Source organism: Haliotis rubra, unplaced genomic scaffold (genome assembly GCF_003918875.1).
Source record: "Haliotis rubra isolate DU_JTF1 unplaced genomic scaffold, ASM391887v1 Scf402, whole genome shotgun sequence".
Lineage (NCBI taxonomy): Eukaryota > Metazoa > Mollusca > Gastropoda > Lepetellida > Haliotidae > Haliotis > Haliotis rubra.
Window position 1 is genome coordinate 678,176 of NW_025767083.1, and position 23,365 is coordinate 701,540.

General features: G+C 41.1%; 2 protein-coding genes across 2 annotated transcripts in view; one reads left to right on the forward strand and one right to left on the reverse strand.

Moving 5' to 3' along the window:
* Positions 1-1,470: 1,470 nt before the first annotated feature.
* On the reverse strand, positions 1,471-18,426 carry LOC124287590 (arylsulfatase B-like). The gene is made up of 14 exons (XM_046724074.1): positions 18,206-18,426; positions 15,668-15,779; positions 15,425-15,476; positions 14,666-14,769; positions 14,355-14,461; positions 10,502-10,566; positions 9,672-9,773; positions 8,717-8,780; positions 7,468-7,565; positions 6,056-6,192; positions 3,509-3,567; positions 3,192-3,315; positions 2,589-2,731; positions 1,471-1,918 (listed from the first exon to the last, which is right to left on the reverse strand). The coding sequence occupies exons 1-14, from the start codon at positions 18,297-18,299 to the stop codon at positions 1,740-1,742; spliced, it is 1,440 nt and encodes a 479-aa protein (XP_046580030.1). The 5' UTR covers positions 18,300-18,426; the 3' UTR covers positions 1,471-1,739.
* A 683-nt stretch (positions 18,427-19,109) lies between these two features.
* LOC124287628 (arylsulfatase B-like) overlaps positions 19,110-23,365 on the forward strand; it is a 37,263-nt gene continuing 33,007 nt past the window's right edge. The window contains 1 exon segment of the mRNA XM_046724126.1: positions 19,110-19,325. Within this exon segment, the coding sequence (XP_046580082.1) occupies positions 19,232-19,325 (94 nt within the window). The 5' untranslated portion in view covers positions 19,110-19,231.

The window sequence follows — 23,365 nt, forward strand, 5'->3', positions numbered from 1 at the left end:
GTCATCCGACGTTTGACGTCATCAGCTCAGAGGCGTGTCATGGCATGTATCGCAGCTGCTGGTGGACATACCCGGTACTAAAGTGGCGTTAAGACTGTTTTCAGAGACTACCCTCACTAGCCTCCTCCACTGTGCTAAAATGAAATTTCAATTTTGGGCACCACACTTCGTTTAAAGCCCTGTGTTAATGATTGTAAATCTTTGGTTGCCATGACTTTTTGTACACATGCCGTAAAATCATTTATCTAATGAAAGATATCAATTTGAAATGTCTATGTTGTTTTGTTTTCATTTAGTGATCTTTGAAACACGTGGTATCGTTTCTTTTGGACACTAGTATATAATGAAAAGCTTCATAGAAACTTTGATATTGGTATAGTGAGAATTTTATATAGAGTATTGGTTACCGCGGCTGAATAAAATATAAAAAACCCCAAAAACAAACAAACTGTAAAGTAGCAAAATAAAAAAATAAAAAATAAAAAATAAAAAATATTTTGCATGACTTTGTGTAGTGAGATGTTGTTAGTGTAGCATAAGTCACTGTGTTGAAAATACAGCTCTAACCATGATCGGCTTTTTTTACTGGATGGATGTACATTTGTAAAACACAAACATTTAACGAATCACAGATGTCAGATGATTCTGTCTGCACTGACGAAATGTGTTTGTTAAACTACGGAATCAGGTGTAATAAACCTGTAGGCTGACATTGATGTGAGATAACAACATTTGATTGGATTATGCGGCTTAGTGGATCATACGCATGTCATGGCAACGCGTTATAATATCAACCACTGGTTTGAGGGGTGAGTGGGGCCAGGCTGAACTGAACTTATCTTTTTAACTCAGAGCAAGGATGCTCAAGTCGTGTTCTTACAAAGAGAAATAGCATAGAACGTGCAGAAGCTGACGTAAAATATCACCAATCTCTTCAACACGCTGGCAGTATCGTTTTGTCCTGTTTGTTGTATAACGCCGGTCTGTAAATCTGGCGCAATATGGATACGATGGCATGCTTCAATCCAGCGAATCTGACCATCCAATCCCAATAGTTTCCTCTTGCGACAATCATGGATTGCTGATCACCAATTCTAACCCGGATACACACGGGTCTGACCGCATCTGGTTCACGTAACGTGGGCAATATAAACAATCACCTAGTAGCAGTTGTTTTCATATAGAGTTATCTGGCCCATTCATCAGGTTAGAATATTACAAAATTAGCTCACTCTGGACAGATGATCCGTAATTCCAAGTAGATGATGGCTATGTTCTTAATGTCAAAGACTCTACCTAACACCAGTTCGTGTTTCAGGAAGCAATATGACACAGGTACCCAAGACAAGGTCCAGCAGTACCTCGCCAACAAGGCCTTTATGGTCGCAAATACACATAACACAAACGTCTCAGGGTACGTTTCTACTTTCAGCGAGTACAAATTCAGGAAAAGATCACGAAAAACCCTAATATATTTGTCATTTTTATTTGCGATTGCACTGTGGCTCGGCGTGAGCCAGGTAACTAAGCCAGAAGCCGATATATAATATCCAGGAAAGATAACTGAAGTCAGAGTTGTTATACATTGCTTGAACTGCATGTAATGAGAGATTAGTTATTTCGAAAATGAAAGTAAACTGAAAATAACTTTTAACAGGACCATACGGAATTATTTTATACGTCAAACATCTCTCATGTTCAGAATGACGAACTCTTGTACGACCGTTATAAAACACAAGTCATTGCTTGCACCAGCCAGGTGTCCAAACGTTGCCAAACTTCCTGGGGTCACTCTTTGGGTCAGCTTTGGGGGAGTTGGCAGGGACCATCTGTTTCCGGTACTCTAGTAGACGAGACTTGAGCTTAGCAGCAACGTCTGGTAGTTGGGCAGACAGGTCATGTCTTTCTGTGGGGTCCGCTGGACAGACGAAAAATCACATTGGTAGGTCAAGTGATTGACATAGCGAGCATCAGCCAAGTCAGCGACCCTGATCACCCGATCCCGTTATTTGACTCTTACCGAAATGCATGTGTTGTTGCAGACCAGGTCGGACCCGGGTCTTCAAGGTTACATCAATTTCCATGACGTCCAGACCTTTTTTAAAAGCTTAAATTATACGAAATCCTTCAAAATAGATATTGTTAATCTGTCATCATCGGACCGCCTCCGTGGTGTAGTGGTTAGAGCGTCCGCCCGGAGAGCGGAAGGTCGCGGGTTCGATCCCCGACCGCGTCATACCAAAAGACGTTAAAATATGGTACTTGTTGGTCCCTGCCTGGCGCTCGGTATTAATGGGTAGAACAAGGACTGGTCGGCTCGGAGTCAGTATAATGTGTCTGAGTGGGGTATTCATGCTTCACTGCGGCATGGTATCTCAGTGGGCTAGCACTGTAAAACCAGCTTAAGTCTGGGCTAGTACAAGCAGCCGCACATACACATACACACGCATGCACGTCGTCATATGAGCGAAATATTCTCAAGCACGACGTTAAACCCAATTTCACCTCACCACCTCACATCTGTCATCACTTGTGTAGATAAGTATTTTCTCTTACTGTAACATAACGTTGTGAGAACAGATACGCACCTATTACATCAAATAACTGTACTTTGTCAGGGTCAAGGTCATATACTATCTGTTCGTAGATATCATCATTTGTGTTGTTCATGGGACGATGCCAGCCATCTTGCTGTCCAGGGTAACCAAGCAACAATTTGTAATTGTCCATCCTGAAAAGGCACATGATACAAGCTATAGAGCTGCTGCAAAATATTTCTATGACAGAAAATGTTTGGCAATAATTAGAGAATCTGCATGCCTTTCGTCACATTGCCTTTAGTGCCTTTCTTTGGACATTTTCTCTTCTCTTAAAGGCTGCAGACGTATCGTGGGGTCCGGTTGCTTGAAGGAAGACTCTTAACTGGGGACTATTGTTTTAAAACACCGAGGAACTAAGACGCTATAGCTCTCAGCAGCGAAACGCTCAGCAAGCACTCAAAGAATACTTTCAATGGCTGTATTTTAAAAATATAACTTGATTAAGAAGTAGTTATATACACCTGCGGATCTTTCACTAGTCATCTTACCAATATACTTTCCTTTAAATTATAATTGCTTAAAAATACTATCTTTAGTCCTTCAGTTTATGTAAGATCTATTTACTTCCTGTGATGTGTTTCAAGCCCTTACCTAATGCCAGCCTGACCTTCCAGCGGAATGACAAGATAGTCCAGATTGTAGATGAACTCGGTTCTCTTTGATGGAAGGCCATTCCTGATAGAGTCCCACTGATCTATTCCATCTCTGTCGGTCACTGCAGCATATAAACCGCAATGCAGTTGCCATAGCACGACGGCTCATCATGGGGACATCGGAGAGGTTTTTAGTGGACAGGAATCTTGACGATTAGGTAGCACCAGTACAGATTCAACAGTATTAATCCTTGTATTTAAACTTTACATTTCGTGATTCCCTATTTTATTTGCACAGTATTTCAGGACACTTACCCGGCGTTCCCCCGGCGGCGGAAACCAAAGTGGGCAGCCAGTCTACAGCGTGGATCATCCTATGCAAACAGTGGCATAATTGATTTGAAAAAAAAGAAGTAAAGCAAGATTGTTTGACGACCTGAATCTTTTGTTCATCCAGACCTTTAATCTGTAAGTATTACTTAAACATCCATAATGCTACTAAAACTGTCATCTTATCAAGAGTATTTGACTTTCTGCAGAACAACATTACACATTTCAGGATCAACCATCAACACGCATGAAATCGACCAGCAACATACATGACATCAACCAGCAACATACATGGCGTCAACCAGAAACATACATGACATCAACCAGCAATATACATGACATCGACCAGCAATATACATGACATCGACCAGAAACATACATGACATCAACCAGCAACATACATGACATCGACCAGCAATATACATGACATCGACCAGCAGCATACATGACGTCAACCAGCAACATACATGACATCAACTAGAAACATACATGACGTCAACCAGCTACATACATGACATCAACCAGCAAAACATACATGACATCAACCAGCAACATACATGACACCAACCAGCAACATACATGACATCGACCAGCAATATACATAACATGGACCAGCAATACACATGGCATCGACCAGCAATATACATGGAATCGACCAGCGACATACATGGCATCGACCAGCAACATACATCGCATCAACCACGAGTAGCAACAATCATGACGTCAACCAGCAATATACATGACGTCAACCAGCAATATACATAACATAGACCAGTAATATACATAACATCGACCAGCAACATACATGACATCAACCAGCAACATACGTGAAACCAACCCTTCATCATACATGACATCGACCAACAACATGCATGACATCGACAAGCAAAATATATGACATAGACCAGCAACATGCATACCATTAACCAGCAGCATACATGACATCAACCAGCAACATGCATGACGTCGACAATCAATATACATGACGTCAACCAGCAAATACATGACATCAACCAGCAACATATCGTATGACCAGAAATTATTGAGAATTTTAGAAATATGTTTAATTGGATTTCTAGTATAAACAACCTTGACCAGCTATCAAGTGCTTGGTTTCATTCAAGAGAGACAACTCCGTTAATCCTTTTTCATTAGTTTGTGAAAAGTTATCCCCCTTTGTTTACATGCTAGCAGACGTCATTTTCAGTGATCCTCACTATGGATGATTTAGAGAAGAGGAAGTTGATTTTAGAGTATTATAACAAGGACATCAGATCAGCTAAAGTGATTTCAAGTAGAACAGGCATCCTTTTGTCCACTCTTTATCGTGTTTTGAAAAATACTGCAAATGGATATGGCATTGAGCACCAGGGAGGCGCAAGTAGGCCCAGAAAATGGTTGTCGGTGACAGGAGGCGGCTTGGTATTCTTATTTCTAGAAACAAACGAAGGAGTTAAGAAAACTTAAGGCTGGATATGATTGATAGTGGAACTTTGGCTGTCTGTAAGGAGACAATTAGAACTGAGCTGCATGCAATGGATTGGCAGAAAAGTCGAGGAATTCCATCACCGATCATGAAACCTGAACAAAAGGAGCGAAGGTTGAAATGGTGCTTACAGCATAGAAATTTTAACTGGGACAATGTGATTTTCTCAGATGAAAGTTCTGTGTGGCTGTTTCCTAATACACTGAAATTCTGGACCAAACAAACTGAAAAACCTGTGTATCAGTGCCCAAAGTACAGTCCGAAATTTAACGTGTGGGGTGGCATATCTGTGTTAGGGGCAACGCCTCTCTGTGTATTTGAAGGTAATATGAACAGTGAGCGGTACACACATATTTTCGAGGGACATGTACTTCCATCTGCTCACGTGTTCTATGGACATTATGGATTTTCCAGCAGGACAACGACCCAAAACATCGTTCAAAGCATTCACAGGCCTGGTTTCGGACCCAAAGTATGACATTATTAGATTGGCCAAGCTATAGCCCTGACCTAAATCCGATAGAAAATGTTTGGGGACATATGAAGGAAAGTGTCAATCAGAAAAATCTGACAAATATGGCTGAAATGAAAGAAGAGGTGGTCCGATATTTGGACAGCATGGACCACGACTTTCTAACTTCTTTGATCAGTAGTATGCCCCGCCACATTGAATCCTGCATTGCTGCCCATGGTGACTTGACAAAATACCAACTGTTCACCTGTCTTTGAATCTGGAATTATGTTCTGCTAATATTCACATTTAATCCGTGAGTAATGAGTGAACAGTTTAATTTTTTTTTACAATATTTAAATTCTCAATAATTTCTGATTGTACTGTACATGAAATCAGCCCTTCATCATACATCGACCAGCAACCATGTTGATAGTATTCATTGCCAGCAACATATGCATGAACTACACCAGGAATTCAGTCCAAACATTGTTCCCCTGTTAGACAGGGTGCTCGGCGTGACGAACACATCAACTAACTCTCTGATTTCAAAACACTTGCTATGACACGGGTGTCACCGGAGAAACTATCGTACCCATCATACGTGTAGCCTGTCTTCTGGAGTCCCGCCCCTGCCATGAACGCCGTCACCCTCGTACCCCCCTCCCACAGAGAGTGTTTGCCTCCTCTCAGGGGCCAGTTGTTGCCGTAGCTGAATATCTCACCTCCGTTCTGCAACAAGCGTCCAAGCTTCAACACTTACAACATCAATAACAACGTTCAGTATATGTCATAGTGAATATGGCAGCTACAGATAATAGTTCACTCACCTCTGATACTAATACTGAAATGTCAAGTCAGTCTTATGAGTGCTTATAACCTGTTAATACTGACACCGTCCAGGAGTAAATGTGTAAGATGTAACCGATGTACCGATGTATGCTGACAGGCATACCAAAACATAAAAAAATTGTTTTTTATTTCTTTTCCAACTTTTCTTGGGTTTGACATGGTATTCCATAACTAATACCAGATTCTTCCATATGACCAACTTCCAGCAACACAAGACAAATCTTGTACATCAACTACAATCTAGAATTTAGACCAAGCATTACCGAAATGGCATTACATGAAACAGAACTGCATATGATGCATATACTATTACTTTCATAATACCTATAACATTGCACTTAGCATCTTTGCACTCACAGCACTTGCAAATAAATGCACAAGTACATTTTTCGTCATGTACACATAACACATTTCTTAAAGTTCATCTGGAGGAGCTCATTACAAACAGGGACTTGAGATTACACGATGTACCGTTGAGATTGACATCCAATGATCGACGGAATAAATACCAGCGCCTTGACCAAGCACTAGTTGCCTGGCTATGTGCGCTATATTAATATCGTATATTAATAATTAATAATGTTGTGGGCTACACTGCGCAGAACGTCCACACACATTCAAAATTTCATCAAAGTTAAAAGTTGCTCAAAGTCAGAATATGAATATACGAAGAAAACATTTTTTCATCATCTAAATTTGTGTTTATTGACAACCTGCATTCATTTTCGCAAATGCACTTACATAAAGTTCTGGGTGGCAGTTGTCCTCACTATTATAGTAAAATAACTGGGTGGCAATAGTCCGGGCGGCAGTTGTCCTGCTCCAACCAAATTATTGCCAATCTTCCTATCTTGTCTGTCAAAATATAATCAGTCACCGTGGCAATGCACAGTCAAACCCCACTTGCTTCAACGTGGTGGTTAAATGTAAAGGTTATTGTGACGTGGATGGGTTTTTTTCTTTCGCAAATATATACGTTTTTGATTTAACCAGTCTGAAAATGTCAGAACAGCAGCGGGCCAAACTCTGTTAGTATTGCGAGTTTATTAATGGCACCGTACCCCGTCGCTATGTTTATCTGGTCTATGTATGGTTACAGTTCACATTGCTGGACTATACAGGTTACTGCATTAATTAACACACGTAATGACGTACATCAGCTGTCAGCAGGAACAACGTGTTGTCGTACAGTCCCTTCTCCTTCAAGGCGTCGGTCACGTTCCCTATAGCTTCATCCAGGGCGTTCACCATCCCTGTAAGGATGGCAAATATTGATATCATGCAGCACGTGAATAATTAACAATTGTGTTTTTGTCTCATGAACCTGAATCACTGCACAATGCTAAACAAATAATACAATGCCGACCGGTAATTCCGCGCACCTAAGCACATGGATCGCAACACGGCAACTAAAGTCTCTTAACATGCTGGTATGCATCATATTTACCTGGAAATATAAGTTATATTGACGAGTATAAGATTCTAACGTTGCATTATGCCCTACGGTTGACCTTACCGGCGTTCTGACGACAACACTTGCTGTCCGGTAATTCTGCGCAGCAACTGATGCGCATAACATCCAGTTAGAGACCCGAAGTATGGAAGCGTATTAGGGCCAGATTATTTTCAAAAATCACTTCATCAATGTAAGAAAGAGTGTTTCATATTAAATCCAATTATGAATAATGAAGAAAAAGGTTTAAAAGTCTGAAGCAAACGAATTTTCATAAAACTGTCAATTTATCTGTCAGTTACTGTTATTTACTTACCTTTAGTGATTAAAAGCCAGTCTCCTGTAGAAATGTCCCTATTTCAAGCGTAAATGTGGTATCAGAAGATGTTAACCTTGATACGGAAGTACGCTATTGCGCAGAATTACCGGACGCGCGGAATTACAGGACTCGCTTGTAATTTATGAAATCTGAACGTTTCTGATACACGGTCATGTTAAATCCTCTCATCTGAAAGGTTTGTGAGTAGATACATGCAAAGCACCCCATCTCATGGTCATGTTTACTCTTATAAAGACTTCGACTTCCTGTATTGTCTGTTCCACTGAATGTAATGCATACACCATGATCACCATAAGTATATGTGTATGCCAAACTGCCTCATATTAAATCTGTTGTCACTTTTCCTATTTGTAAATAATACTGTAAGAAATATATATTTTAATAAACCCCCTTTAACTTTGTCATTAAGATAGATTTGTGAATGTGCGCTGCCTTGATCTCGTCGCTATATGGCTGAAATTATTGCCGATGCGACGTAAAACTTTAACTCACTCACTTGCTGCTCTCGATTCAGTTAAATCAATTGTGAACAAGCTATCAGTCTGGCAAAAGTCTTGGTTTAATTGGCTTGAACATGTCTGGTGACATGTCTTTACAAGGCTGGTACTCACCACTGAATACACGCCTTCCGGCGTTCACAACATGTGGGAACCTATCTTCATATATCTTGGGTACCTGCAGTTAAGAGTGTACTAAATGTGAGCTGAACATACATGCAGGTAAATACAATCTGTATCCGATAACAGGTGAATAATACAAGTCAAAACATTGATTACACAACAGTCTCGTTTCCTGTTGACTGGGTCCCGTCCTATTGCGCAACTTAGTACAATAACTAGTCCAGACCAATTCATTTAGCTGGATACATTAATATTAATCAGTATTATTTGATACATCTAAGCACTTGTATATTGCAACACTACACTCATTCTAACCCTTGCAAACACGTCGTGCAGCGTGGTCTGTCGTACAGCGAGCTCTGACAGAAGGAAACCTGGAAATCGTGGAATCTCAAAACGTGGCTCTCCCGCTAGAAAGGTTTGACGGTCTGGTACGGACTTGATATTATATCAATCACATTGTGCGTTACAGAACTACACTGAATAAGCGCAAAAAATTCCCACGTAACAGGTGTAACCAGTGTGCCAGATGCATTGAGAATCATTTTACGACCTCATCAAACAGGGGCAGTTTGTGACGTCTTAGTTAAGGTCATGCTGCCTTTTCTTATAAAACAAGGAATTGGAATTCAGTGAAACCATAGTTGTTTATGATGTCTACTTTCACTTTCACACGACAAAATTCGGATCGGTCATTGTCTGAATAGGTTAATGAGACTCATGCTTCGGTTTGTAGTATCGTGTAGTTATCTGAATAATATCTGCATAGTTCTGTAGTCATCTATAGTCAATAACACATGAATAACTCTGTTGTCATACAGATGACATTTTTGTTTTACATAGAATATGAATATCATTTACATATCTACACAAACTATCTGAGGGGTAGGACTGATGATGCCTGTTCTCTCGTCAACAGGTTTTGTACATACTACGGAAGTCTCACCTCTGTAGGGGCGTGAACGTTCTGGAATGGCAGGTACAGGAACAGTGGCTGGTCCTTGTCGTGGGCACTGATGACATCCAGGATCTTCTCTGTGAAAACCCACTGGATCGTGACAGGGAACAAAAAAATAAAAATAAAAACCAAAATAACTACCGACAATGCATATCTCTTAAACACGCCATATTAGCCTGTTAAATCTTCGTCTCTCTGCTGATACAACATATAGTATTGGCCAAATACATAAATATCCCATGTTTCTTTTCTTGCACCAAACATGACATGATGAGACGGTGGACACAGTGACAGCAGCATTTGTACTGCGATGTTTTGATATCCTACGTAATACTAACATAAGGCCTTAAGACTGACGTCACCGAGGTATCCTTTTGATCCTACGTATCACATACATAAGGTCTTAAGACTAACGTCACCGAGGTATCCTTTTGATCCTACGTATAACTAACATAAGGTCTTAAGACTGACGTCACCGAGGTATCCTTTTGATCCTACGTATCACTAACATAAGGTCTTAAGACTGACGTCACCGAGGTATCCTTTTGATCCTACGTATCACTAACATAAGGCCTTAAGACTGACGTCACCGAGGTATCCTTTTGATCCTACGTATCACTAACATAAGGCCTTAAGACTGACGTCACCGAGGTATCCTTTTGATCCTACGTATCACTAACATAAGGCCTTAAGACTAACGTCACCGAGGTATCCTTTTGATCCTACGTATCACTAACATAAGGCCTTAAGACTAACGTCACCGAGGTATCCTTTTGTTTTACTGAAAGGTTCACCTAAGGTATGTAAAATTGTCTCACCGCAGAGTAATTTCCTTGGTAGTCCCATTCTGCTTCTTTATTGTTCCTGAAGTCTAAAAACCCGGCTGAAACACGACACAGCAAGTGAGCATGTAGAAATGTTGGCTTGTACATTTGATTTTCGACGAGGGTTTTACCAATTTGCTATATCATAGATTTGAACGTTTCGAAGGCAGCCTATGTGCAGTATATGCGGTATAGTAAAGGTAATGTCCATCCCACTCATGACTTGACAGACAAGTGTGTATCTGATGAAGAGGGATTCCAGTCGTGCAAGCCCGGAATCCACGTCCGACACATGATGTGTGTACCTGTGTCAGTCTCTCATATGGCATGGTAACATCCTGCCCCACCCTCAGACCATCACGCCAGACCCCACTTCTCAAATACCTGGACTCACCCCTGCGAGTGAGTAAGTGAGTGAGTGAGGTGAGTGAGTGAGTGAGTGACCTGGGTTAGACGCTGCGTTGAACAGTATTTCACTAGTGTGAGCATGACTTGGTAGTACAGCCCGAAGTGATGATGGTCGTGTACCACTTGGTAGTACAGCCTGAAGTGATGATGGTCGTGTACCACTTGGTAGTACAGCCTGAAGTGATGATGGTCGTGTACCACTTGGTAGTACAGCCTGAAGTGATGATGGTCGTGTACCACTTGGTAGTACAGCCTGAAGTGATGATGGTCGTGTACCACTTGGTAGTACAGCCTGAAGTGATGATGGTCGTGTACCACTTGGTAGTACAGCCTGAAGTGATGATGGTCGTGTACCACTTGGTAGTACAGCCTGAAGTGATGATGGTCGTATACCACTTGGGCAAAACCCATGTGCACATAGAAATGTAACAGGATATTGTGTTTATATTGTTTAGGAATAAAGTTTTAGATTATCAGTTCAAGTTGTTTTATGTTCATTAGTTGTATGTGCTTGGATTACTTATCAAAGCAGTCTGGACAGGCTATTTCATTCCCGCCTCAACAATCTAGTTTTTGATACAACAGCCATCTGCTTACTACCGGTATTTGATTAATATCAATCAACTACAGTTTTCCTCCATAGCACTTGCACACTTTTCTGGTCCTACTACTTACAACTATGCACTGGACAAGCCACTCAACCTAGCTCAGGTTAGATATCTACTTTATATCTACCTAAATAGAATTACAACGTATCCATTGAATATGTTATAAATAATATAAAGTATTGTAAATATTAATATTTTATATCAAGTAGCCAATATACCTATTAATTTATCAGTATGAGTTAGTGAGCGAGTTTTGTTTCACGCCGCACTCAGCAATATTCCAGCTATATGGCGAAGGTCTGTAAATAATCGAGTCTGACAATCCAGACAATCCAGTGATCAACAGCATGAGCATCGATCTGCGCAATTGGGAACCGATGACATGTGTCAACCAAGTCAGCGAGCCTGACCACCCAATCCCGTTAGTCGCCTCTTACGACAAGCATAGTCGCCTTTCATGACAAGAATGGGTTGCTGAAGACCTATTCTACCCTGGATCTTCACGGGTCAATTTATCAGTATGAAATGTCTAAATGTATGTATGTGTTTGATTGGTTGTTTGAATGTATTGCTGAGTAAGAAGTTGACTTCCTACAATGTAATGTCGCCATAATAAGATATTGTCCTTATTATTTGTTTTAGGAATGTCATAATCCAGAACAGTAGTGTGGGTTTATAGATACACCCGGTGTCACTCACAGGGTATGTAAACATTGGTTTATAGATACACCCGGTGTCACTCACAGGGTATGTAAACATTGGTTTATAGATACACCCGGTGTCACTCACAGGGTATGTAAACATTGGTTTATAGATACACCCGGTGTCACTCACAGGGTATGTAAACATTGTTTTATAGATACACCCGGTGTCACTCACAGGGTATGTAAACATTGTTTTATAGATACACCGGTGTCACTCCGGTGTCACTCACAGGGTATGTAAACATTGTTTTATAGATACACCCGGTGTCACTCACAGGGTATGTAAACATTGTTTTATAGATACACCCGGTGTCACTCACAGGGTATGTAAACATTGTTTTATAGATACACCCGGTGTCACTCACAGGGTATGTAAACATTGTTTTATAGATACACCCGGTGTCACTCACAGGGTATGTAAACATTGTTTTATAGATCACTCCTACACCCGGTGTCACTCACAGGGTATAGTAAACAGGGTATGTTTTATAGATACACCCGGTGTCACTCACACCGGTGTCACTCACAGGGTATGTAAACATATAGTTTATAGATACACCCGGTGTCACTCACAGGGTATGTAAACATTGGTTTATAGATACCCGGTGTAGGGTATGTAAACATTGTTTTATAGATACACCCGGTGTCACTCACAGGGTATGTAAACATTGTTTTATCACTCACAGGGTATGTAAACATTGTTTTATAGATACACCCGGTGTCACTCACAGGGTATGTAAACATTGGTTTATAGATACACCCGGTGTCACTCACAGGGTATGTAAACATTGTTTTATAGATACACCCGGTGTCACTCACAGGGTATGTAAACATTGTTTTATAGATACACCCGGTGTCACTCACAGGGTATGTAAACATTGTTTTATAGATACACCCGGTTTAAACATGGGTTTATAGATACACCCGGTGTCACTCACAGGGTATGTAAACATTGTTTTATAGATAAAAACATTGGTTTATAGATACACCCGGTGTCACTCACAGGGTATGTAAACATTGTTTTTGGTTTATAGATACACCCGGTGTCACTCACAGGGTATGTAAACATGTGTTTATAGATACACCCGGTGTCACTCACAGGGTATGTAAACATTGTTTTATAGATACACCCGGTGTCACTCACTAAACACAGTCACTCACAGGGTATGTAAACATTGGTTTTATAGATACACCCGGTGTCACTCACAGGGTATGTAAACATTGTTTTATAGATACACCCGGTGTCACTCACAGGGTATGTAAACATTGGTTTTATAGATACACCCGGTGTCACTCACAGGGTATGTAAACATTGTTTTATAGATACCTCACAGGGTATGTAAACCGATACACCCGGTGTCACTCACAGGGTATGTATGTAAACATTGTTTTATAGATACACCCGGTGTCACTCACAGGGTATGTAAACATTGTTTTATAGATACACCCGGTGTCACTCACAGGGTATGTAAACATTGTTTTATAGATACACCCGGTGTCACTCACAGGGTATGTAAACATGGGTTTATAGATACACCCGGTGTCACTCACAGGGTATGTAAGCATTGTTTTATGTCATGTATTTAATTATCACACATAAGACTATTTAGGTTGATCGTTTATATGATCATTATAACAACTATGTAGTGTTTTACGTACTAGTAATAATAATAGTAACAATAACATATTCGGAATTTGTAATGTGAAACTGAAGGTGTTGCGTGTTTAGGTAATTGTATCATTCTTCGTTATATTTTCTTACAGGGTGGTTGATTGACTGATCAAATCACAAATTGATACTGGAATAAAAGTCACCTCCCAAACACAGCCGCAGCTTGTCATTCTTATTGACTCACCCCTGCAACACACGAGCCCACGATCTAATGCCTACGTCGCGCCGAGGTGACGCAATGCAGCACAGCGAAGTGATTGTCTTTGACCACACAGACACACACACACACAAACACACGCACGAACGCACGCACGCACGCACGCACGCACACACACACATACACACACGCACGCACGCAACACACACACACACACACACACACACACACACACACACACACACACACACACCATTTTGAGGTGGATTTAGTGCATCCGTTTATTTTTAGTACTTACAAGTATTATGCCAGTAATAGTCCTCTTTTGCATCATAATATCCGAAGAAAGTATCGAAGCCTCTATAGGTCGGAGTGCAGTCCCAGTCACAGAAACCAAGATGCCATCTGAAGTGTATGAGGGGTTAGTCGTTATCAGCTTGTTGGATATTCCGTGGACATCATCACTACACCTCGTTGTCATCGGTGAGTAACAAATGAGGGCTATGGACATATCTCAAGGTTATGCGACACTTATGCATAAGACCCTTTAAACGTACTCATAACTCGTTTGACATGTTGTCTGGTGAGGTGTTAGGATGCTGTACTCACTTGCCAACGATATGAGTGGCGTAGCCGAGTTTCTTCAGCTCTTGTGGAAGAAGGGTGTAGTTTAGGGGGAAACAAACAGCCTGTGCGGCGCCAATGACTTGATGCTGTAAAGGGAGATTACTCGTACCATATGTGCATGGGGTTTTATTACACGTTCATCGTGTTGTCCTTTTTTAGATTGTAGATTAGTAAATGTAGCCGACACCGCGGTTGTGTCTCAACTGGACAAGAATTAGGATTAGTTCTGGGTGGTATCTGTGAATCCACGTGCACGAGGTAGACATTGCTGATCAGCCATGGTTGGCTGTGTCTCTCTCCACAAGTCTTCCACTCTTGTTTCCACTTATGTGGTGCTCTCACTGCACAACCACTTTCTCCCCTCTATCAGCACAAATGCTGAACACAACCGATATTGGCATTGATAATACCTGCGTTACGATAAACTCCCTTCAAAGAGTCGCCCTGTCTCCTGCAACCAGCATAGGTTTTGTCAATGATTTTTTTTTATATAACATTGATAAGACAAATGTGAATGTGTTGTAGCAATTACAATTTTAATAAAACATAGTTACAGGTCCATTTGAGTCCCTTGATCAGCTAGTCGTTGATTCGAACAACACATACATAAGTATGTAAGTAACCTAAATCCTTTACGCGTTCCCCCATTGCAACATGCACGCTGCACTATAACATAAAGACTGTTTACAGAGGCGTCACACCTACCCCACTTACTAACTCCATCGTCCTCCCAGTACTTACCTGGAGACCAGATTTGAAGGGATAAACTGCAGACATAAAGGCACTCCGGGATCTGAAACATAATTATGACACTCGTAATGAATTGTTATTTGTTGTTAATGACTATTTCTTTGTACAACGAAGTGTATGTTTTGGTTTATCTATCTGGATTGGAAAGAATCGCACTAATATTTTTATTATACTAACTTTCAAAAAAACGTAAGTAGGTAGAGTGTTTCGATATTTGAAGTTTGAGTCACTTACGGACTACATAGTGGCTGCACGTAGTTCCTGTCCAGTATCACGCCGTCTCGCGCCATTTTGTCTATATTAGGTGTCAGCATGTCACCGTTCCGGAAGCCAACATCGTTCCAGCCTGCAACAACCAACATGTTCTTACAAACCTTAACTTTGATTAGCTATGTCAGTTCACTGCCGAAAGAAACGTTAACCCTTAAAAATGAAATATCAAGTATTTAAAAACACAAATACAGACTAGACCAAGACAAAACACATCGTCCTAGGACAACAGTGTTCTATACAGTACATGCTACATCAACTATGTAAACTCACAGCCGAAAGAAACTATAACACTTTAAAATTTAATGGCAAGTATTTAAAAGACAAAACATATATCGTCCTAGAACAACAATGTTCTATGCAGAAAAGGTTACAAGCTACATGCCTTGGAGCACATGGTTACTCGACTGACAGCTCAACGTTATATGGACGACATTCTTCATCCAAATGTCCCATCATTTCTACATCCACTGGGATGTGATGGATCTTGTATGACAGAGACCACATACTCCAGGCAACCAACAAGAACTGATCCAGGCCTTTCAAGACAATTGGCGACTTAAACCGTGTGACCTCATCAGAAGACTTTTTCTTTTCAACGTAGAGGTTCTGCGCATGCGTGTATGGTCGGAGTGGGTGGCCATACACGATACATGTATAAGTGTGACCTTCAGTAAATTGTGCTCCATTTTCACTAAGTTGAAAGCATGTTTTTGATATCCCAAATTGGACAACTGTCATGCCAAGACCGTGCTGTAGGACTGTACTCATGATTAACTGCAGATTTCTTGATCTTATCAAGGCATTTTACACCATGCATCTATCTTAGATAGTTTTTAAACAAGACTAATATACAGCGATTTCTTTTGTCAGTTTTACACGACAGTTACCTTGGTGTTTCTCTGGTCAGGAAATGGTACCAAAAGAATATTTTGATTAGATGATTACTGTCATACGACGGCGGCATAACTCAACAAGTTATATTATCCAAAATGCATTCCACAAGCATTACTCCTCCTTCAGCACGGATTTAAGTTCACCAATAAAGAATAACATTCCGACACCAATGACGTCAATCAGGAAGGTCTCAGGGCAATTCGTCGTCTTGAGACATACATACAGCTAGAAATATTACGACCAACTTATGCGGGCGTGGAAATGGGATTTGTCACCAACAGTGGACCTGCACTTGAACAATCGCACAATGGTCGGGGTTAGTGAACCTGTCTGCTTTAAGACTGCCAGGGTGCGCCGACAGATAAAGGACAGCCTCTGTCTGCAACCTGCAGTTCACCAGACACCGATTAGATAACTACAGCCAGCGTGAGCGGCGTGTGTTTTATTGCTTACTTTGGCCGCTGCAACAATGCAGTTTGGCAATGAATGCTGGTCAGTGTTGATTTGTTTTCTTTCTAGAAGGGCAGTCATCTCTGTCATATTGAGAATCGGCCCAGGACCTTGAAATGGTATGGTACATACATAGCGGCGGGTGCAGGGATATACATCAGAAAGACGTGGTCCAAAACGGTGTTGCTGCCAACTCATTTTCCTAGTTAACATAACCCAGAAGTGGACGTTGAGACTGTTAACCCACAAAATCTATTTATTATGAAGTCATGTAGAGTTACTCCAGTCAAACTCAGCGTAAGAAAGTACAGAAAGGCAGTGAAAGAAAATGAAAGTAAACACATAAAACTTACCAAAAGATCCCAAATATTATCAAAACCTGAAAACAGTCGCCGAAACTCATCAAATTTAATGTTATTATTATTATTATAATTATTATTTATTATAGGATAATTATATAGCGCACATATCCATGAATCTAGTACATGCACAAAACGCTGATAGTTTTCCCCCTTGATCACTGGATGTCAATCTCAACAAAACATCGTATTATCAATCTCAACTCCCCGGTGATCATACAACTCTTGCGGCCACTAGGCGCACCGAGTTATTGTGGCTTTCTCATCCTTACGAGGTACCCATTTACAGCTGGGTGGACTGGGACACATAGTCACAGTTCTTTGTCCAAGTTTACTGCACGTTGCTGTCCCTGCAAAAAGGAGTTTGCGCGTATCATGTGGCCACCATCTGGTCAGATACCAACGGATTCGTGGGTTAGTTTAAGTGCACAGGGCTGTGTACTGTACACTAGGGGTTGTTACACCACTGAACGAGTCTGCACACAAAGTTGACTCCAAGGTTTTTACACCCGATCACAGGAGGGCTCGATTCCGTCACCTCAAGCTGGCTGGATCACTAACCTGGCACCTTAGACACCTCGCCCACCATGCCCCCAAATGTAAACGAAATCAAATCCAATCCATATCGATTGAATAACCATGCCTTGTCTGTTTTATTGTCCATCATCAGATATGGGTGTGTACAGTATACCTTGTATTGCTCGAAAGTTTATGTTAAGTTAAACATACATACTAATCGAAGATACAGTTACAAAGAACTTGTCACAAACATGTTTCCGATTGATAGACGTTTTACCTAGATCATCCGCGACGATGAATACGATATTGGGTCGCTCTGCGAGGACAACGCCGATGAAGGCGAAGATGAAGGCTGCCACTGTTGTCAACATTATCGTGAGTTCACCTTCACCATCCCGGTCTCAAATGAATATGTCTTCAAGCGTTTGCAAACTACCTCGGTGTCGTGTGATGTGGTGCTTTCGGGGCAGACACAGTATGAAGTGTATGTTGTAGGTGAGAAATCAGCTGATATATACTGACAACCTTGACACGGTTGATATACACAAAGATAACACATGTTGTTACCATCGCTGAAAGAGGAATATACAGGTCGTAGTTAAACTGACATTGGTAATTCCGATTTTAATAAACCAGATTGTAGATGATGAAATCGGAATTATACTGGTCATCCCATCCTACAAACTGAAATCATTTTTATACCGCTCGTTCTCAGAGTCGGGAACCCAATCGCCAACACAAAAGTCAGACGCCTAACCCCCTCACCGTGGCTTCCACAAAAAATGGAAGTTGGACAATTGGTGGTCCAGACCACCCCTTTGAGGAGTGTACCTTGGCACAATGCCAGTTAGAAAGTGGGGAAATGCTGCCAGGGTGGTCGTGTGGATATCGAAGTTTCTATACCTTAGAGGTCATCCACTGACTCAACAAAGCAAGAACAGTCAGTCTGTGTTGGTGTTAGGGACAATAACAAATTGAATTGATCTTTTAGTCTCAGTGGCAAAATATAGATAAATCCTATTTTCCTTAGAAAAGCAGCATTCGATTACATCATCCAGACTCGTATTAAAATCGGAGTTACCAATATCAGTTGTACGACTTGTATATTCCCCTTAAACGATGATAACAACTTGTGTTATCTTTGTGCATTTGACCTTTGTCAAGGCTGTCAGTATATATCAGCTGATTTCTTTCCTACATGTACAACGTACACCTCATGTCTGTCTGATCCACATCACACGACACCCAAACGCTTGAAGACATGTTCATTTGAGACCTGGATGGTGAAGATGAACTCACGATAATGTCGACTACAGTCGCAGCCCTCGTCTTCGCCTTCATCGGCGTTGTCCTCGCAGAGCGACCCAATATCGTATTCATCGTCGCGGATGATCTAGGTAAAGTCTATAAATCGAAAACCTTACACGTTGTTTGTAACAGTTACCTTAATATCTTCGTTTAGTTTGTATGTTTAGCTAAACATGGACTTTGTGGCTATATAAAGTGTATTGGACACACCCATATCTGATGGTGGAAAATATAACAGACAAGTCATAGTTATTCAATGGAGATTGACTGGATAAGTATTTCTTTTAACCTTTTGACAGTGATTGGGCGATTGGTTTCATTGTAGGTGCATTTTGATAACGTTTGGAAAATTCCAAGCTTTAAGTGCATACTTTGTGTTTTTCCACTGGTTCCAGATCATTGGTTTCTTGCTTCGATTAACTAGGAATATAAGTTGGACGTAACAACGTTATTCTTATGTATGTTCCCGTACCAGACACTATGTGTGTACCACATCCTTTAAAAATTTTCCGACCATTTCAAAGGTTTATAGAGCATATATCCTTTCTGGAAAGAAGAAAAACAGCTCTGGTCAGTTTTTATTCATTTGTTAAATTGCATTGTTGCAGCGCCCAAAGTAAGGAATAAAACACACGCCGCTCACATTGACCACGGTATCGGTGTCTGGTGAACAGCAGGTTGCAGGCAGAGGCTGCCCTTTATCTGTCAATGCACCGTGGCAGTCTTAAAGCGCACTGGTTCAGTTCACACTGGGTCACTGTGCAATTGTTCAAGTACAAGTGTTGATGACTAATAGTATTTCGTCATCTGCATAGTGTTCTCGTGATGTTTTTAACTGTGTGTATGTCTTAGGACGACGAATGTCCGAAAGACCTTCCCGATTCACGTCATTGGTGCCAGAATATTATTCTTTATTGGTGAATTTAAAACCCATGCTCCAAGAGGACTAATGGTTGTGGAATGCATTAAGGTTTGTGTAACTCGTTGAATTATGTCGTCTTATGACAGTAATCATGTAGCCAAAGAACTTCGATTCCTGTACCATTTCCTGACCATAGTCACACAAACGTAACTGTCGTGTAAAAGTAACAAAAGAAATCGGTTTACATGTATATAAGTCTAATTTTACAACCACCTATGATAGATGCATGATGTAAAATGTATTTAACAAATCAAGATCACAACGAAATCTATAGTTAATCATGAGTACAGTCCTACAACAACGGTCTTGGCATGACAGTTGCCCAAGTTGGGTATCAAAAACACGCTTTTGCTCAAGGTCAATAGTACATCAGATTTATATCGTGCATGGCCACCCACTCCGACCATACACGCAAAACCTCTACGGCGAAAAGAAAAGGTCAGTCTTCTTACAAAGTCACGTGGTATACGTAACCATTCGTCGTGGAGGACTTCGATCAGTTCGTGTTGATTGTCTGTTATAAGAGATCCATGACAACCCAGAGGTTTTAGCAATGATGGGACACTTGGACGAAGAATGTCGTCCATGTAACGCTGAGCTGTCAGTCGAGTAACCATGTGTCCCAAGGCATGTGACGTGTAATTTCTTCTGCATAGAACATTGGTTTTCTAGGACGATGATGTTTGTCTTCGTTTAGTATGTATTTGTGTTTTTAAATGCTTGTAATTTCATTTTTAAAGTGTCAACTTTCCTTTCGCGCACCGTGAGTTTACATAGCTAAATTTCAGGTTTGTAAGAACATGTTGGTTTTTGCAGGCTGGAACGATGTTGGCTTCCGGAATGGTGACATGCTGACACCTAATATAGACAAAATGGCGCGAGAAGGCGTGATACTGGACAGGAACTACGTGCAGCCACTATGCAGTCCGTAAGTGACTTCAAATATCGACACACTCTACCCACTTCAAACTATTTGGGTTTATATTTCGTTGTACAAAGAAATAATATCTGACAACAAATAACGAGCGTTATTATTCATTACGAGTGTCGTATGTTTCAGATCCCGGAGTGCCTTTATGTCTGGAGTTTATCCCTTCAAATCTGGTCTCCAGGTACGTACTGGGAGGACGATGGAGTTAGTTGTGACGCCTCTGTAAACAGTCTTTATGTTATACGTGCATATTGTATTCAGGTTACATCCTAATTGGCATCTATGTGTAGTTCGAACCCACGACTAGCAGATCATATCACGACTAAGGGACGCAACTGGACATGTAACTGTACATAGTGTATATTGGTAACATATTTATCATTCGTAAGCTCAATGCTATATCACAAACATTCATTGATAAAATCTATCCTTGTAATAGGAGACAGCGACACACAATGACAGAAAGGTGGCGTAATATATCAAATACCAAATCTGTGTTAATTAAGGGGCGATAGGAGCTGTGCTTAGTAGACACCAGATAACTGAAAACAGCTCTTGCAAGTATCCTGAAGAAACAACCGATCATGGCAGTTAAATAATGTCGCGCATGCTCAAAAAGTGTTTAGCAGCACGTGTAACAATTACATGTTGGCGTGAAATACTCAGCCGCAGTGTGACGTCCCTCTATTGGCATAAAGAGGAGACAATCCATTTACAGTGATAAATAATGATCCTCCATGAGCTTTGATGTCTTCCCATTCATCAACACTTCATGACCCGACACTGACGTGGCCGCGTGAACATTCTTCGGGACGCCTGTAGACCATTCAGCGACCACTAGAGCTGTCCAGATGAACCATGGACTCATCTGTGAACAGTACACTGTCCCAGTCTTTTGTCCTGAACCTTAGACGCTGTCTACTAGACGCTGTCTACAACACGCCAGGTTAGCCTAACGGTGATGTGGAAGCAAAAAATTTGACATATTGCTGGACGTTAGGGCGTGATGTTGTGCTCATTCATAAGCTTGCATTCTACCACTAACTGCTCTTAACAAAGAAATTTATTATCTGTTCCCCTCACAGTTTTCAATTTCACTGATGCCGTTCTTGTTTTCAGCACACCCAAGGCGTAGACGCACATTTTAAGCAAGCCATTACATTAGCGTTTATGTACAGTTAAACATAAATGTGTTTTATAAGCAGCTGATATATATATATAGTCAGTGTGCGCGGTTCAGGAGTCATTATATAACACTGCAAAACCACCAAATCTACACGTAGATTGAGAGTTATCTAAATTTGCACCACCAAGTGATAGGTCAGAATCAGGCTGTGTGTCTTCCACTTAACTACACACTGTTACCTCAAGACTGACTGACTGACTGAGTTTGGTTTTACGCCGCTTTTAGCAATATTCTAGCAACATCACGGCGGTGAACACCAGAAATTGGCTTCACACATTGTACCCATGTGGGCATTCGAACCCGGGTCTTCGGCATGACAAGCCAACGCTTTAACCACTAGGCTACCCCACCGCCCACAAACAGCATGACCGTGTTGTGATGAAGTACTCGTTTTCTAGTCCACCACATGCACATGCATTCACACATTTTACCCAGAACCAATCTTCATCCCCATCCAGACAAGACACAGTCCTAAACCATATCCCGTCAAGACACAGCAATGGTTTGAGCTAGATTTGTTCACCTGTGGTAAGCCATTGACATGGAAACCAATATTAAAACATGTGACACAACCTCATGTACGTGTGGTAAGAGTAACCTCCCTTTACAGCATCAAGTCATTCAAAATCCACAGGCTGTTTGTTTTCCCCTAAACTACACCCTCCTTCCACAAGAGCTGAAGAAACTCGGCTACGCCACTCACATCGTTGGCAAGTGAGTACACCATCCTAACCCGTCCCCAGACAACATGTCAAACGAGTTATGAATAGTTTTTACGTTTAAAGGGCCTGAAGCATATTTGTCGCATAACCTTTTATGAAGGGTTCCGTCCATATTTCTCAGTCTTTACTCACCATGAGTTCCATGACATATCCAGCAATCTGATAATGCCAAGTAAACTTGGTTACACTGCTATACTGAGTCTAACAAAACCTAGTAGAGGGCCGCCATAGATAACCTTTGAACAACCTATGACCGTCCAATCAAACACGAGACAGGCCGAACGGAATTAACCAATCAAACAGCGGCTACTATTTAGGATTCGGGGAGACTTACGGTTACCTTTCAAAATCACCAATAACTAGACTAA